Source organism: Oncorhynchus masou, chromosome 21 (assembly GCF_036934945.1).
Source record: "Oncorhynchus masou masou isolate Uvic2021 chromosome 21, UVic_Omas_1.1, whole genome shotgun sequence".
Lineage (NCBI taxonomy): Eukaryota > Metazoa > Chordata > Actinopteri > Salmoniformes > Salmonidae > Oncorhynchus > Oncorhynchus masou.
The window spans coordinates 19,759,170-19,778,408 of record NC_088232.1 but is presented as its reverse complement, the minus strand read 5'-3'; the positions used below and the strand labels follow the sequence as shown (position 1 = coordinate 19,778,408).

Here is a 19,239-nt window from a genome sequence, read left to right as displayed (position 1 = left end):
TACACAGAATACAGAATACACAAGAGTGGTGTTTGTAGCATTAATTCTGTCTACTGCCTACGCACACCTTGGAATACGGGGAAGCAGGGAGAAGCAATGCATTGGTCTCGTTAAAATTGAAGAGTCCCTTTAGACACATGTCAAATACGACAAATCACTCTCAGCAAACAAACACATAGACACACACTCAACAGAAAACATGCACACACAAAAATGCGGTCTTCTCTACGTGACAGCTATGACGTACCGTTTACACTTCACTTTGTAAATGGTTTCTTTAGCTATCTATTGGCCAATCAAATAAATAAATATGTCCCCAAAATAAGCCTCATGCATAATGTACCGTTTCAACACCTACACTTATACCCATACCTATATTTCAACATCAATGAACACCTTAGTCATAGAAGCAGAACCGGTCTGATTGATGGCCAGAGTACTGGACGTGCTCCTCTTTGTGAGACGATCAAAATGCATTTTCATACACCTGGTCTCGTTACCCAGGTGGAACTTCATTAGGTAGTCATTTAAAAATAATGGCCAGCATGGAAGGAGCTGTTTGTCAGAAGTACAGGCCCCTTATACCTCCTTACCTGACGCTCATTATGGACAGACAGAGCGGAAGGAAGGAGAGGTGGAAAGAAAGACAAAGAGGGGAAGTAGGAGAGATGGGAAAATAAAAAACACTGAGGGAGAGAGATAGAGAAACACAAGCGGGGAACTTTTTTCCATTTGCTTAAATCATACTTAATTAACATATATTAAGTATAATATAAATGATCAAAATTGGAACAATTTTAAATACATTTAATGCATTTAATGTCAATTTTATTTGTATTTTATTAGCATTTAAGTATATTAAATACTGTACATTTAAAACTATCTAAAATTTGACTCTTTTTTTGTATCTAAGTATATTCTTAGTATATTGGATAAAAAGCAAAACAAATAGACTTTGAATACACAAAGTACATTTGATGTATGGTTCTTATAAATTAGAAATATACTAAAATTGTATTTGAATTTGAATTCCTGTATTTTCTTTACAAAAAAAGTGTACTTATTTATGTTTTTCAAGTATACTTTTACTAATGAACCACATTAGTTATTTTAATTAGCCATGTAAAGGTTACCTTGATTGACCAAGACATCTTCTCAGACAATGTTAACATGTTCTTTACAAAGCAGTTGTGGCTGGAGCAGCAATTTACAAGTAACTCTTTTAAGAACTATGCACAATTTGCATTTAACACTTTAGTTGTTCACATTACGGTAATGTATGTGTAATTAAAAGTGCAACATTATTCCGTTTGAAAATTAACATCAAAACATTTGAATAGTGCAGAAAAGGATGCTGGGGAATATGCACATGTTTGTGCACATGCATGGAAGTATACTTAAAATATATTTTGTGGACATTGAAGTTAAATATAGTTTTTTGAAAGTATACTTTAGTATTCATACCTCTTGGATTTGTTCATTATTTTGTTACGAAGTGAGATTAAAATTGATCTAATTGTACATTTTTAGTCAACAAACTACACAAAATAATGTCAAAGTGGAAGATTTGTATTTAAAAAAAAAGATTATTAGAAGATAAATAACTAAAATATAGTCATTGCTCCCTGGGTCAATACATGCTAGGAACACTGTTGTCAACGATTACGGCGGTGAGTCTTCTTGGGTAAGTATCTAAGAGCTTCACACACCTGGATTGTGCAATATTTATCCATTCTATTTTTCATAATTCTTCAAGCTCTGTCAAGATGTTGGTGCTCATGACTACACAGAAATGTTCAAATCTTGCCTTTGATTTTCAAGCAGATTTAAGTCAAAACTGTAACTTGGCCACATTCGCTGTCTTCTTGGTGAGCAACTCCAGTGTAGATTTGGTCTTGTGTTTGTATGTTAAAATGTCCTGCTATAAGGTGAATTCCTCTCCCGGCGTCTGTTGTAAAGCAGACTGAAACAGGTTTCCTCAAGGATTTTGCCTGTGCTTAAGGTTAACTCCACCCCATTTAAAATAAGGAGGTAGTTACTCAGTAATGTGTTGTCTTGGACTTGCCCCAAACATAAGGCTTTTGCATTTAGGCCAAAAGTTTTTTTGCATACAATATCTATATTTTGGCAAATGTTGATTGTGTATATTTGTATTATTACTTTCACTCTGTCTTTTAAATCATTACTGTGGAGTCACTATAATGTTGTTGATCCATCCTCGGTTTTCTCCCATCACAGCCATTGAACTCTGTAACTGTTTTACAATCACCAATGGCCTCATGGTAACATTCCTATCATGACTCAGGATGAAACCCAGATGCAGAATCTTGAGGCAGATGGTTCAAGTCTCAGAGATTTACTGAATATACAGGGGCAAGAAACAAAAAAAAGACCATGCTAATATGCGGCTTTATTAACTCAACAATATATATATTTTTTACATTGTTTGCAAACTGATATGTGACACGTATTAATGCCAAAATAACAAGCAAAACGGGCATGCTCCCCCCAAAATATTTTGATAAATGTTTTTTGAAATCTTTTTGCTAAAAATGTGGGGCTGAAAACAGGTGGGGCTCTGCCCTTTGACATTACAGAGTATTTTGTGTTCATTCTTGACAACGAATGACAAATCAATTTATTCCCACTTTGTAACACAATAAAATGTGAAGAAATACGAGGGGAATAAATACTTTTGCAAGACACTGTACACTTGTAGTTTACATGATCACCGCAAAGCAGAGTTTCATTTCAAAAACATTGCTTTTTCCACATCCAAGTGTATTTTGAATGAGTACTAAATTACAAATAAAGCGATTGAAGTTGAAGACCAGTTTTAATGAGTGTGTTTAAGTTTAATGATAGTGAACATATAGTATTTTATTATTTTATTTAATTCACCTTTATTTAACTAGACAAGTATAGTATTCTAAAAGACTGAAAAAACTATTAACATAAAGTACACTTTTAACTTTTAAAAAGTGTGTTGAAGTGTAATGATATTATATTTACAGTATACATAAGATATACTCAAAAAATACATCTCGTATTTGAAGTATATTGTTTTTTTTTAAATTATAACTTACAGTTGAAGTCAGAAGTTTACATACACTTAGGTTGGAGTCATTAAAACTCGTTTTTCAACCACTCCACAAATTTCTTGTTAACAAACTATAGTTTTGGCAAGACGGTTAGGACATATACTTCGTGCATGGCACAAGTAATTTTCCCAACAATTGTTTACAGACAGATTGTTTTACTTATAATTCACTGTATCACAATTCCTGTGGGTCAGAGGTTTACATACACTAAGTTGACTGTGCCTTTAAACAGCTTGGAAAATTCCAGAAAATGATGTCATGGCTTTAGAAGCTGCTGATAGGCGAATTAACATAATTTGTTTCAAATGGAGGTGTACCTGTGGATGTATTTCAAGGCCTAATTTCAAACCCAGTGCCTATTTGCTTGACATCATGGGAAAATCAAAAGAAATCAGCCAAGACCTCAGAAAAAAATTGGGAGCAATTTCTAAACGCCTGAAGGTACCACGTTCATCTGTACAAACAATAGTGCACAAGTATAAACACCATGGGACCACGCAGCCATCATACCACTCAGGAAGGAGACGTGTTCTCTCTCTTAGAGAAGAACGTACTTTGGTGCGAAAAGTGCAAATCAATCCCAGAACAGGAAAGGACCTTGTGAAGATGCTGGAGGACACAGGTACAAAATATCTATATCCACATAAAACGAGTCCTATAACCTGAGAGCCGCTCAGCAAGGAAGAAGTCACTGCTCCAAAACCGCCATAAATAAGCCAGACTACGGTTTGCAACTGCACATGGGGACAAAGATCGTACTTTTTGGAGAAATGTCCTCTGGTCTGATGAAACAAAAATAGAACTGTTTGGCCATAATGACCATCGTTATGTTTGGAGGAAAAAGGGGGAGGCTTGCAAGCCGAAGAACACCATACCAACTGTGAAGCATGGGAGTGGCAGCATCATGTTGTGGGGGTGCTTTGCTGCAGGAGGGACTGGTGCACATCACAAAATAGACGGCATCATGAGGATGGAAAATTATGTGGATATATAGAAGCAACATATCAAGACATCATTCAGGAAGTTAAAGCATGGTCGCAAATGGGTCTTCCAAATGGACAATGACCCCAAGCATACTTACAAAGTTGTGGAAAAATGGCTTAAGGACAACAAAGTCAAGGTATTGGAGTCGCCATCACAAATCCCTGTCCTCAAACCTATAGAAAATGTGTGGGCAGAACTGAAAAAGTGTGGGCGAGCAAGGGGGAGATCATGACAGAAAGAGATGTGGAGTGTGAAAGACTGCGAGATGTAGGGAGACCGAGGTGAGGCCGAAAGAGGCAACTTGATGAGGGGTAAGTAGTAAATGAGAGGCCACCTTACAAAGACATCCTGGGGTCACGCTATTCTAAAACGTCCTCACAGTGTCATCGTTTCGAGCAGAGCAGGGCTAAGATAGTGTCATTGCTACAGAAGTAACTAAGGGCCTGGCACGAAAAAATGTAGTCCCGAAAAAGACAGAAGAGGAAAAAGGGAAAGAAGAAGGATAAGTAACTGAGGTGCGTTTGACTCACCTCGTTTCAACGCACTCTTATGACGCTCACATAGCCTTAACCTCAACCTCTCTCTCCCTGGCCTCTCTTTTTCTTCCCCTTTTTATCGCCCGTGATCATTTCGCTGTCAGCTTCTCGGTGCTGTCTCCTTACTGTTGTTGGCTTCATCCAATCAAATGCAAGTATACATTTCCAAATGGAGAACGACATAAAGACACTTCGTGGCATTGCATAATACCAGTTCAATGACTCTGAAACCATGTCATCTCCAAACCTCTGTGTTGCATTGCAAAGAGGGTCCAAACAAAGAACTAACATATTGCATCATCGCCTTGTACACTTTATGCAAATAGGGATTCAACCAATGGAAATGACGTCAGTGAGCTGCTAACAGCACAGCTTCCTCCACTGTCCCTGCCTCTGCTCGTACCAACCAATTAAGCTATAAAAAATAGTTTTAATTTGATAGTTCCATTGGTGATATTTCAAGCTGGATGTGGAGTGAGCTTTCGGTAAGTTCTTAAAGCTAAAATCCATAGTTGCTACATCCATTTTTGGAATTTGAATCCATGATATTATACTGTTGATTCTTGAAGAATATAACGTATAAATGCTTCATGAGCTTAGATCGATTGTCAAACCCCATCAGAACCCTAAGTAGAAGCTTGTTTTACTCCATTGGTTATAAACACTGTAAATGTAAACAAACACTGTGTAGCCTCAAGACATGGTTACAACTATACCTGGAACATCATGGATGGTCAGTCCTTGCAGATTACAGACCATTTCGAATCCCACCATACCTTCTCCGCTATGCAATCTGGTTTCAGAGCTGGTCATGGGTGCACCTCAGCCACGCTCAAGGTCCTAAACGATATCTTAACCGCCATCGATAAGAAACAATACTGTGCAGCTGTATTCATTGACCTGGCCAGGGCTTTCGACTCTGAAGCCTTGGTTTCTCAAATGATTGCCTGGCCTGGTTCACCAACTACTTCTCTGATAGAGTTCAGTGTGTCAAATCGGAGGACCTGTTGTCCAAACCTCTGGCAGTCTCTATGGGGGTGCCACAGGGTTCAATTCTTGGACCGACTCGCTTCTCTGTATACATCAATGATGTCGCTCTTGCTGCTGGTGAGTCTCTGATCCACCTCTACGCAGATGAGACCATTCTGTATACTTCTGGCCCTTCTTTGGACACTGTGTTAACAACCCGCCAGATGAGCTTCAATGCCATACAAATCTCCTTCTGTGGCCTTCAATTGCTCTTAAATACAAGTAAAATTAAATGCATGCTCTTCAACCAATCGCTGCCTGCAACTGCCCGCCCGTCCAACATCACTACTCTGGACGGTTCTGACTTAGAATATGTGGACAACTACAAATACATAGGTGTCTGGTTAGACTGTAAACTCTCCTTCCAGACTCACATCAAACATCTCCAATCAAAAGTTAAATTTAGAATTGGCTTCCTATTTCACAACAAAGCATCCTTCACTCATGCTGCCAAGCATACCCTTGTAAAACTGACCATCCTACTGATCCTCGACTTCGGCCATGTCATTTCCAAAATAGCCTCCAATACACTACTCAATAAATTGGATGCAGTCTATCACAGTGCCATCCGTTTTGTCACCAAAGCCCCATATACTATACACCACTGCAACCTGTACGCTCTCGTTGGCTGGCCGTCGCTTCATACTCGTCGCCAAACCCACTGGCTCCAGGTCATCTACAAGACCCTGCTAGGTAAAGTCCCCCCTTATCTCAGCTCGCTGGTCACCATAGCAGCACCCACCTGTAGCACGCGCTCCAGCAGGTATATCTCTATGGTCACCCCCAAAACCAATTCTTCCTTTGGCCGCCTCTCCTTCCAGTTCTTTGCTGCCAATGACTGGAACAAACTATAAAAATCTCTGAAACTGGAAACACTTATCTCCCTCACTAGCTTTAAGCACCAGCTGTCAGAGCAGCTCACAGATTACTACACCTGTACATAGCCCATCTATAATTTATTTCAATCAACTACCTCTCCTACTGTATTTATTTATTTTGCTCCTTTGCACCCCATTATTTCTGTCTCTACTTTGCACATTCTTCCACTGCAAATCTACCATTCCAGTGTTTTACTTGCTATATTGTATTTACTTCGCCACCATGGCCTTTTTTTCCCTTTACCTCCCTTATCTCACCTCATTTGTTCACATTGTATATAGACTTATTTTTCTATTGTATTATTGACTGTATGTTTGTTTTACTCCATGCGTAACTCTGTGCTGTTGTATGTGCCGGACTGCTTTGCTTTATCTTGGCCAGGTCGCAATTGTAAATGAGAACTTGTTCTCAACTTGTCTACCTGGTTAAATAAAGGTGAAATCAAAAAAAATTTAAACAAATGCATAGCTCTGCCTATGAATCTGAGAGTGGTTACATTTCTCCAGTCCCATCCCTCAGCTTGTTAGCAAAACAGAGGCGGGGTGGGCATTGTTATTGTTTCAATTAAGGACTCTGTTACGTGTGCAAACTGATAACCTCTTAGACGTCATCGAGCGTACTCTCCATCTCCCTCTCTCCTCATCTCTCCATCTCTCCCTCTCTCCATATCTCCCTCTCCTCATCTCTCCCTCTCTCCATCTCATCCTCTCTCCCTCTCTCCATCTCTCCCTCTCTCCATCTCTCCCCCTCTTTATCTCTCCCGCTCTCCATCTGACATACAGACAACACACCCCCTCATTTCTTTGTACCCCCAAAACGTCACAGACAGAAAGACATCACACATGCACACACCAACACAAACAACCTGATATATCCTTGTCCTGTCTCCTTTTGTAAGACAATACTTCACTTCATTCTGATTTTTTAGGAAAGCAAGCCAATATGACATCATTTTCCACAGAATTCTACACGGGTAAATTAGGGATTTTGTTATTCAGTGTGTGGATCAATTCTATTGATACCACATTGGAATTTCTGAAAGGATCAAAAAATGTATATCCAGCATTTCATCTCCTGATACGTCCACATGAAACAGTTCGCATACGAAAAACGACACAATTCACATCAAATGTGAGAAACAATCAAAAAGACACACTATATAAAGTCATGGTGACAGTTTAATTAATTACAGTATAATATGGCTTAGCACCATTAACCAATGTAAACCATGAGTGCCTGGTAGACTTAAGGGAATTGCGTTTGACCTTAATGGATGGTATTGTAACAGATACCTTCTAGAATGAGACATCAAAGGTTCATTCAGGACATTGATGAAACCTATCCACAGCACAGCTGCAAGAGTATACAAATCTAGCAGAGCAAATATGGATATACAGAGAGTAGCAGTCTTTCTTGAGCATATAAACCCACTCAGATAATATTGGCAAGGATATTGTCATGCAAAATTCAATTAGCTAAACCATTGAACAGCTCATTGTCTGTCGGAACTGTTGAAGAAGCGTAAAGTCTGTTAAATATGAAAATGAACACCGACCGGACAGGATACATGGTCGGCCCAAATTAGACCCTATTCCCTACATCCCTACATACATATTCCCTACATAGTGCCCTTAATGGTCCCCCGGTCAAAAGTAGTGCACTACTAGGGAATAGGGAATAGGGTGCCATTTGGGATGCAAGCCGAGTCTCCTTGTCCTGATCCTTTATCTTTTAATTATCCATGCCATTGTACCCTTTCAAACTAGAGGAGGACAATATCCCTTTATCGCTGCAGCTTGGTCAACCTTGCAGGGACTCACTGAGCAAGATGAGTCAGCGTAGAAGTCATACAGAAGCCAAAGTAAACTTGAGTGAAATTTAGACCTGAGGTCCTAGGTGTGGTGATGGTTCTCTTCTTTCACAAAGTCTCCACATGTTCTCAAACCTGAAGATTGTATTTTTATTGAAGATTGTATGGTTTGGCAGAACTATCATGTTCATCTTGGACTTGAGTCCATTTTGCTCCACTAAAGAAAAAAATCCATGTCTCGTTTCAAATGTCTGTTATGGTTGAGGAGGATGCCATTGCATTCCCTTGAGCAGCTCCTCAATAATTTGAGCTTCGTCGAGGCCATGCATGCACGCAACACACACACACACCTTAATATCATATCTCGATCAGACTCTCCTCCTCGTCAGGCTCTGTCTCCGCTGTGGGCGCTGTGGGCGCTGGCTCCTCACTCTCTGCCTCCTGCCCTTCCGACTCTGTCCTTCCAGGCCGGTAGACAAAATGGTACTCCTTGCGGGGCTCACTGTGGTGAAAACTAGACTTGATGGTGAGGGGGGACTCCCCCGGGGCCAGGAGCTGGTAGTGGCCCTCAACTAGTACACTCAGGCTGTGGAATAGAATAGAATAAAATAGAATCGATACTTTATTGTCCATTTTGTGAGAAAGGTAAATGTGTCTTTCGCCTACATCAACCATCCCAAAAGCATACACATACACTATTGACAGGCACAGTGTCAGCCGCAGAGCAGCATGCCTGGATGGAGACGTTTTTAGGGGTTAAATGCCTTGCTCAAGGGCACAACGGCAGGAGATTGTACCTGTAGAACTCTGGCTCCAGCACCTCGAACTTCTCAGCACACTGGGCACACAGGTCCTGGGCCGTGGTGGTGGGGAGAACCCCCAGGGTCTTAGTGTTAGACCCCGCCTCCAGGAACGACACATTGATGAAGTCCTGGAATGGGACCCGAGCAAAAAGCAGGAGGACATCAGATATCATAGGAAAGATTGTTTTCGTAGTGACCATTACAATTTCAAAGAATAATCATATAGTCATAACTATCCAATATCCCAATACTGCGGTGACATATTGTATTGTATTCATGTGGTGGTCCAAACTGACCTGTACAGATGAGCGTGACACCCGAGCCTTGTTCAGGGTGCGTCTCTTCTCCCAGCGGTGGATAGAGTCCTGGATCTCCAGACTGAGCTGCTGTGTCACCGCCTGCTTGTCATAGTTCTTTATGTGCTCCAAGGCCCCATACGTGGTCGTCAGGTAGTAGGAGCCTGGTGACACACACGCAAAATATAGTCACCATTAACAGTGGTACTATCTGTGTGTTTGGGTACAGCAGTTGGTATGAGTGTGTCCGCATGTGTGCTTGCGTGTGGTCTGTGTGTGTATGTGATCTTGTCTGCACCTATGAGTGCGTGTGTATGGCATTTCGTTTTCTCCCTACCTTCTCCTAGCTGCAGTGCAGGGTCCATCAGCTCCATCATGTACTCTACGTCCAGTAGCAGGAAGGCCATGTTGCTCCTTGCCAGGACGTACATCAGCACTGGCAGGAAGTCATCTACACCAAAGGCCTTTCCTGTTGGCAAGTCAACCGCCATCCCAATCAGTTCACGTGACAGTCAGCTATTTGTAAACGCTGGTGTCGTCAGGCAGTAATGATCTCTCATCATCAACTTCAATCTGCACTCTTATACGAGCCTTGATTTCCATGCTTCCTAACGTTCGTTTGGAGGTAGTCAAGGAAATAAGCAAGACTCGGAAGGATGACATTGTGAGACTACTGTTACACTAGCAAACATGACAAAGATCATTACAATTGAACCACCGAAATCTACCCGGCAACAAAGAGAGTGCCTCACCTGGGCAGCCTATAGACATGGACTCATAGATGATCTTGCAGGTCTTGAGGAGCAGATCAATCTTCTTCTGAGGGGAGTACTCAAGGTGGAGGGTCATCAGCTTCAGATTGATCTAATATAGATAGATAGATAGATAGATAGATAGATAGATAGATAGATAGATAGATAGATAGATAGATAGATAGATAGATAGATAGATAGATAGATAGATAGATAGATAGATAGATAGATAGATAGATAGATAGATAGATAGATAGATAGATAGATAGATAGATAGATAGATAGAGTATTCACCCCCAAAGTGGGATTGAAATAGATTTTTAGCTGCAATATGGAACTTTTTGAGCAACCTGACCAAATTGACATGGAAATGTGTGTAACAGATATGTCATTCTGATTGAAAGCAAGTCTAAGAAGTGGCAGATCTGTTCTATGTGCTCTATTTTTATGCTTCCCTTTCTTAAGTTTAGTTTTTTGCGCGGTTTGTTGTGCACCAGGTTCAAACATCTGAAAATACAATATTTTGGTTATAGAAAATATATTTCACAGCGGTTTAGATGGTACAATGATTCTCTCCACTATACTTGTCACATATACTGAAATTAAGAGAACTATTCCAATTTTAGCCATGATCCCCAACACCTTGACAGAGCTTGAATTTTTTTGTTTAAGAATAATGGGCAAATATTGCACAATCCAGGTGTGCAAAGCTCTTAGGGACTTACCCAAGAAGACTCACGGCTGTAATCACTGCCAAAGGCGATTCTAACATGTATTGACTCAGGCGTGAATACGTATCTAATCAAGGTATATTTGTGTTTTAGTTTATATTCATAATTCATCTTCCACTTTGACTTTACAGAGTATTTTGTATAGATCACAATTAAATCAATTTGAATCCCACTTTGTAGCACAATAAAATGTCAAGAAATCAAAGGGGGGTGAATACTTATGACACCCAGTATAGATAGGTACTTTATTAATCCCAGAGGGGAAATCCACATCAGACAAAACCACACAAGACAAATAGTCAGGAGCCATAGAAAGTGATCAAAGGGTCCAAGCAATGCACAAAACAGAGAATCATGTGCCGTTTCAGATGCAGCCCTGTCTACCTTCTCCATGACAGGGATCTCTGGAACGCTGGTGGTGACCCCCAGATCTGTGGTGGTGGTGCCCAGGACCACACTCTGGTTCTCCTTCAGCCTCTTCAGAGAGCCCCCTGGAGTGGATGTCCTTCAGGCCGGAGTAGACAGCCTCCCGCAGAGGCTTCAGCACAGCCTTACACAGAGCAGCCTCCATAATCACCTCTAAACACGGGTTGGAAAGCATGTTGAGGCCACAGTTAGTCTTCTGTGCAGTGCAAAGAGTAAAGGAGGAAACTCAAATGGTTATTATACCCTCTACGCAAATACGGAAGCCGATTAATTAAAGTGTTTTTGGAACTATTGTCATTTTGCCTGCAGTTATACTGTAGTTCTTTATGGGGGGGGGGGATCTATCCAAATGGTTACTAATTCAGTATGAATATTATCCTCCCTTTAATATATATTGTATTCTGTATGTACACTGTGTAAGAAAACCTGACATTCAGCATTTCATGCTGGAGGCAAAATAAGTTGTATCTCAAAGGGGACTTCTTGTATACTGGCAACCCAGTTAAGCCATCAAATGTCAACGGTGACAACCCTCACTAACAACGATGTCTTCTGTCCCTGTTGTAATTTGATAGGTGCCACTACAAAGTCTAATTTACCACGCACAAAGAGAAGACTGGTAATGACAACTGCCTCCTGTCTGACAGGGAATAATGGGAACATAATGGGAACATTTCTGCCAAAAATCTTCAAATGAACATACCCACCATATCCAGTGGCCAACAGGACAATTAAAGTAAGGAACAAAAGTGGAACTTTGACTGTGTAAGGAATGGAGGAATGGAGTAATGGAGGAATGGAGTGGAGTCTTTAACGCTGGGTATTGACAGATGAATGTTGAGTATATTCGAGGGGAATTATGTAAGTAAGCAGGTACCTAGTTTGTCCTCTGTGTAGACGTTGGGCTCCAGGAGGTTCTGCAGCTCAGTGCTCTGGATGAGGTAACTCTTCAGCTGGGTTATCATCTGCCTGATCTCCTGCAGCAGCTCAGTGCTGGAGCTGTGCTTCCCCATGGTCTCCAGAATGTACACCCTGGGATAGATTCACTAATTAGTCGATCGAGGGTTTCTGAAGTGATCTTTATTTTGTGCCAATTTAAGGGACATTTTCCGTGGCTGGACAGAGATAAGAGTTGAAATGAACAAGATTCTGCTTTGGATGAAAATATGTTCGGCCCTAATCAGCCCAGCAACTAAGCGATTCTATAAAAAAAATCTTGTGTTGAACTGGTCCCCTACCTGTAATCCTTCACCAGGTTCCCGAAGTAGGAGCTCCCGTCCCGGGACAGTTCCACCATCCTCTTCTGCAGCTTGTGGTCAGCGCTCATGAAGTTGGTGAACACACTGGAGAAGTTGACCATGGAGAGGCGTTGCTTGGCACGGTCCAGCATGATGGTCGGGGTCCTTTTCATTGACACCTGGGGTTTGTTGGTTTTTCAATGATAAGTACTTTATTTTACAGGAAAAGGTCGTGCAAACTCTCATACAGTAAGACAGCAACAGCAGCAAGTGAAGATTGTGTTTAGGATCATGTTAGTTACACAGCTGAGCTGCATAATAATGTTAAATGGGACTTCCTGGGGAAATAAAGGTTGAAAATAAATCAATGAAATGAATATATATACTTTGGTATTGTTGGTCCCAATGGCCCCTCCAGCCTGACTGGCCACCGTGTCGGCCTCCTCCTCTGTGCTGCTGGTAGAGTAAGAGTCATGGTCCAGTGCAGGGAGGGCCGTGCCACCATCAGGGGCGTACAGGGACACATCTGCCCCCCTGTTCTCCCTCACCTCCCCCTCAGCGATGGAAATGGCCCTCCGGGCTGGCGAGGGGATGCTGGAGGTCTGGGGTGTGTCTGATGACGCATTGATTGAAAGAAGTCCTCCACCTATCACGTCTGTGGAGAGAGTTGTAGTGGGCGTGGCCTGGGAGGGCTTATTCTTTCTGGGAGGCGGGACTGGCGGTGCGGCCCTCTTCGTCAGAGGGGCTGGTGCAGCCACGCTAACAGCGTCACTGCTGTTTGAAGTCTCTGATGTCCCTTGCCTCTGCAGTGTCTCTGTCTCACCAGCATAGGGCTCCACTCTTAACTCCTTCTTCTCCTCTACCATGTTGGTGGTGCCGTCGATGCACACCAGTGAAGAAACAGGCACTGTGCCAACACTTCCCTCCTCCTTCATCTTCCTCTTTGAGGGTGTGGTGAGGGTCAGGGGGCCTCCTTCTGGCTGGGGCGGCTCCTGTCCTGGGGGTGGGGGACGCTTCTCTGAGGGCATCCGCCGTAGGGGCACAAGTGGTATCCTGTGTGGGGGTGGTCGGGGTGCTGGGTGCTGATGTCTAGCTGTTGCTCCGTGTGGTGACAGATGCTCTAGAGGCTGAGTAGCTGCTACTGAGTCAGTGGCTGTAACTGACACCTCTCTCTCTGAGAAAAGCTGAGAAGCAGCTCTCTCTCCCTCCCCATTGCCTTTGCTGCAGTTTCCTTCTCCTTTCTGCCCTAACTTGGTTGTAACTGTAAGAGGTGTGGGTGGTGAGCGTGGGGAGGGGGAATCAGACGTCCCTCTGTTCCCATGCTTGGCCCCCTGTGACAGTAACAATCCCTCGGGGGCATTAGGGGGTCGGGGTGGGGGCGTTTGAATTTGGGGGGTACTTGGCCCTGCCCTTGGCCTGGGGTGTTCAGGCTCTGGCTCCTGAGGATGGGAGCAGCGACGGGGGTGGAGGCCTCCAGGCTGCTGCAATACTCCTCAATGAAGACGGGGTTAACGTACCACAGCCGCTCGTTACCGGTCCCAGCAGACAGATGGATCTCACAGGAGGAGCTGTGACCCCGGCCCTGCTCTACTGGTGTGTCCTTTTGTCCTGGCTCCTCAGAGGAACTGTTCAGCTGAGAGCCCCAGAAATCTGACAGGAGAAACTGACAATTACCCATCACACTATCACTAGAGAGCTGAACCCCAAACGGACAGTTCCATCATTAGACATTCATGTTACTCTTATGTTCATGTTACTCTTATGTTCAAAATATGCGGAATCTTTGTTGAATCTGGAGGGTTGTGTTGTGTAGCTATTAAAGGAGGAAGCTCGCCTTAATATATTCAGTACAGGACACTTCACTTTCTGAACATCCGCTCACTCACACATCAACACGGTTGTCACACTTCCTCTCTTTTTCACCAAAAGGCTCCTACACTTTTATTTTTGCCTTACCGTGAGATAATGTGCCCCTACCCCATAGACACACCAAAGGAAGATACATTCAAAGTACCTGAGCCTAAAGTCGATATCGTCTCTATATCTTCATACTTGGTTGCCTGGACGATGACCTCTGGCAACCTCAGAGTGAAGGGGAGAATATCCCTGGAAGAGAATTCATGATTATTCATTTAGAACAAGTTAATATTTTGAGTGCCAGGCTGTAGGATATGAAGTATCAGTCTTGTCTTACCGGCTGACACAGTAGAAGGAGATGAGTTTGAAGATGGTGTCAAAGACCAGGACAGACCCTTCCAGGTAGATCACTGTTACAGGATGGAAAGGGTGGTATAACGCAAAACTGTATCAATATTGACACTGTGTCAATACTAATATTAGATATTGATACTGTATAAATTCTGAAGCAACTGACGGTCATGCTTGTATACATGTTTAATTGATGGGTGGTCCTTTGGGATCAAACGACACACCCTATCCTGGCATTGCAAGCGCCATGCCGTTCCAACTGAGCCACAGAGGATCACTCTACATCACAATGATCCCTTAATCATGTAGTAGGGACAGATTGGGGCTTGCACACATTATTTCTCTCTCTCTCTCTCTCTCTCTCTCCCTCTCTCATATCGTGCATAACTATACTATGGTAACTATCAATGTGCAAAGTGAAACTTAAACCCATCCAAGCCACAGACAATAACTATTTATAGAGGGGAGAAAACTTTGAAAGTTGACAGAGATGAGCAAAAGATAACAGCTTTGTTACAAGCACTTCCCAATCCGAGGCCAAGTCATTTACTGGACGTAGCTGCAAGGACATGCATACCAAGTGCATTTCATGCACTCCTTGACAAATATAGATTTTGAACATGCAGATATTGTTATACTGGATACTTTACATATCTGGACATCTCTCTCTCACACACACACAAAAGCACACACACACCTACCTGGACTCAGGGGTAGACGTAACATAGTAAACGTAAATCGGGGACATTCCAATTATACTGTATGTTGCGTTTTGTATGGTATGTATTATGGATTAGGGTTAGGGGTTAGGGTTAGTTAAGTTTGGTATGGTATGGTTATATAAGACAGAAGGTTACGTAGAGCAAAAAAAGTAGGGTGGCCTGGATTTATATTTACTACGTTGTCTAGTCTATGATACCAGGCTGCACACACACACACAAACACACACACACACACACCTCCCTACACTGCGGCCGGGGTCTGGTGAGCTCAGAGTGTCAGGAAGTCCTGTACTGTCGACATACAGCCCAGAAGAGCAGGGGACAGGAAATTAGTACCCTCACCCTCCCCTCTCCACCACAGAAGTCACACATGTCACATAGAGCAGCTGTAATAATGTGTTCTGTGTGTGTCGATGGATGGGCTAGCATCATGTGTTCTGTGTGTGTGTGTGGATGGATGGGGTAGCAGGACCAAGGGCTTTAACACTGATATTCCCCACATCTATTTACCACTGACTGTTCACTAGGGTTTGAGGACAGGACACAAACAGACATCCCCCTTGAGTGGGAAACTGTGAAGGCTTAGGGTTAGGGCAAAGTTGTTATAAGGTGCATTACAACATTATAGACCATCTCTAGTTAGGATACTCACATGACTTCTCTTCTTTAACCAGAATGTCCTGGACCTGAAGCTCCCCCTGCTGGTTAGACACACGTACTGACAGAACCATGGCCTTCTGGTCCGGGCTTTTGCGCACTAAAAAGATCTGGGTGCACAAAGTCACGCTATCAATATATCATTAGGAAATATCTCTACAGTGATATTTGTTATGTCAGAAAACGATGTCTGGCCCTTCATGTGTTTGTGTGTGTGTATGCATTTGACGTCTATGTTTGCAAGTCAATGAAAGGGTGTTTGAGTAATAAATGAATCCAAATTTGAGGCTCATTATCCTCAGACAGTAACAACATGTGCCTGTGTGTTTGCGTAAAGAGAATTTGTCTGTCACTTACCCCAGGAGTTTCTTTCTTCAGTATAAGTGAGGATTTCTCCTGGGCCATGGCTAACTGCAACCACACAGGACATGTTTTGATCAGCTTCTCCAGGATACTGATGCTAGGTGGTGGGTCTGTGGCTGGGGTTGGGGCTGGGGCTGGGGCTGAGGAGGGCTTAGCTGAAAGAGGGACTAGCGGGGTGGGGAGAGGGGGAGACGAGGGCTTGGTAGATGGAAGAGGGGGTCTGGGGAGAGCAGGGGAGGATGGCTTCGCTATCGAGTGAGGGTGAGGAACAGGGGGTCTCGGCTGGGATGGACCGGAGAGTTTTCGAGTTGCTGAGGGTCTCGGAAGAGGGGGGGAAGAGAACTTTGAGACAGGGGGAACAGGGGGAGAGGAGAAAGGAGATAAGGAGGGTTTTGAGAGAGGATGAATGGGGGGAGTGGGGAGAGGGGTTTTTGCTATAGGAGGTACACAGGCAGAGGAGAGAGGAAGTGAGGAGGGATTTGGGACTGGGTGAGAGGAAAGTGCTTGTACGGTTGGCTCTGAAGAAGAGAGCTCCGGGACTGAAGAGGACATATCTAAGGGGAGAGGAGGAGGAGAGACATCCAAGATATTAGGAAAAGGGATTGTAGAGGGTACTGAGACTTGAGGGGATATTGGTGTGGGGAGGAGTGAAGTGGATGCCTCTGCTAGGGGTTTGGGGAGTGGGGGGGTACAGTCCTCTGGGACAGTGGCATGAGGGACATCAGTGGTGTCAGTGGAGCCAATGGTCAAGTCAATTTGAGGAGGGTGTGGTTCAGATGCTGAAAGAAGGGGTGGTGTGGATGAGGAGGGTGAGGAGGGAGTGAGGGGTTTAGGGGGGAGGGGGGTGGAGGAGTCTAAATGGAATGGTGGTGAGGGAGTGGGGTCAGCGGGTGAGACAGGGGGTGGGGGTGAGACAGGGGGAGAGGAGGGTTTAGAGGGGGGAGTCGGGGGAGTCATCAGGGGTGGTCCTGAGGAGAGGGGGGTCTAGGTGGAGGGAACGGTGCTGTTGACCCTGAGGATAAGTTAGGGGTGAGGGGGGGTCTAGGTGTGGAGCGAGGCTCAGCATTCACCCTATGGAGAGAAGTGAGGGAGAGATTAGATTTCCTTGCTAATGTCCCTTAGCCATGAGTAAAGTATGGTTATATTACCCATGGCTGTGTATATCATGTACTCATTGGTGCAAAAAGTACCTACCTGTAATTGTCATACTTGAGTGAAAGTAAATGTAATTGCTAAAATATACTTAAGTACCAAAAGTAAAAGCAGAAATATTTTTCAAGTTCCTTATATAAAGCAAACAAGACGGCAACAATTTTTTATTTTTTTTGTTACACTCAGACATCATTTACAAACGAAGCATGTGTGTTTAGTGAGACCACCAGATCAGAGGCAGTAGGGATGACCAGGGATGTTCTCTTGATAAGTGTGTAAATTGGACCATTTTCCTTTCCTGCTAAGCATTCAAAATATAATGAGTACTTTTGGGTGTCAGGGAAAATGCACGGAGTAAAAAAGTACATTCATTTCTATAGGAAATGTTGTCAAAAATACAAAAAGTAAAGTACAGATACCCAAAGAAACTACTTAAGTAGTACTTTAAAGTATTTTTCCTCAAGTACTTTACACCACCGCATGTACTGTATATTAGTCACATGTGCAGTACATAACGCACCTACGCCTGAAATACTTGGGATATCTGTGGCTAACAGTTCAAATGCAAAGAGGTCCAAGAACAACGTTTTCAGTCGGCTCAAAGGTAGTGGAGAGATCATGAAAAAAACATGTCAACCATGACTCATGCATGCCGTCTGCAATCCTCCTCTCCAGTTAGGAACATTTCCCCACATTCTCAGCAGATTCAGCAAATACATTTCCCCCCATGAAGCTGCCCTCTTCTCGTTTTCATCTGGATCCCCCACCCCAACCTCTTGGCAGGCAGCCCTAAATTAATTATACCCTAGAAAGATTTGTGCATGTATCAAATACTATTCATACATCATATGTTTGCTTTAAAACAATCATGTGGCCAAGGGCGGGGCTATCTTTGACGCAAGCTTTTCAAAAAAACTTTCGCAAAGTTAGGATTGTTCAGCTCGAGGCACAAAACCAAACCAGTTGCTGAATTAGTGTCTTCTCTTAGATTCAGAAAAGAAAAGAGGGCGAGGCCTTGAGCCCCGAGTTGCATAGACTAAACGCCTGTCCATTTAGTTTGCCCTTGAAGAACAGATTGTTTCTACTACAGACCCTGCAGACCTTCTAGTTCTACAGCAGATTGTACATACCCAGCCAGCAAATGCTCCGGTTTCCTTAGCGAGAACAGCTGTTTTCATCATTATTTGTTTGGACGCCAAACCTATCCCTGCGTCAGTCACACACAACTCCACTGGAACAATCCATGTTGGTAGACTGAGAAGTCCTTCTCTCTTTCGCCAATATCCTTCTTCTATCTTTTCTATTTCACACTGTATTTCTCACACTCCAGTCCAGCACAGTTTGCAAGAAGTTAGGTGACAGGAAAAGTATTCCTCTCTCTCTCTCTCTGTCTCTCTCTCTCTCTCTCTCTCTCTCTCTCTCTCTCTCTCTCTCTCTGTCTCTCTGTCTGTCTGTCTGTCCGTCTCTCTCTCTCTCCCGTCCCCCCTCCCCTCTTTCTGTGTGTCTCTACTTCCTGTCTCTGTGAACTGCAGTGCTGTCAGGAAGAGGCAGA

General features: G+C 43.3%; 1 protein-coding gene across 1 annotated transcript; it reads right to left on the bottom strand.

The window, feature by feature from the left end:
• Positions 1 to 2,393: 2,393 nt before the first annotated feature.
• On the bottom strand, positions 2,394 to 19,162 carry LOC135507935 (ras and Rab interactor 3-like). The gene is given in 16 exon segments (XM_064927740.1): positions 2,394 to 8,925; positions 9,137 to 9,270; positions 9,439 to 9,602; positions 9,776 to 9,907; positions 10,191 to 10,302; positions 11,306 to 11,413; positions 11,415 to 11,500; positions 12,225 to 12,379; positions 12,586 to 12,764; positions 12,972 to 13,966; positions 13,969 to 14,235; positions 14,600 to 14,691; positions 14,780 to 14,852; positions 16,168 to 16,282; positions 16,530 to 17,606; positions 18,818 to 19,162. Coding segments are annotated over 15 exon segments (3,804 nt in total). The 5' UTR covers positions 17,493 to 17,606; positions 18,818 to 19,162; the 3' UTR covers positions 2,394 to 8,696.
• Positions 19,163 to 19,239: the final 77 nt, after the last annotated feature.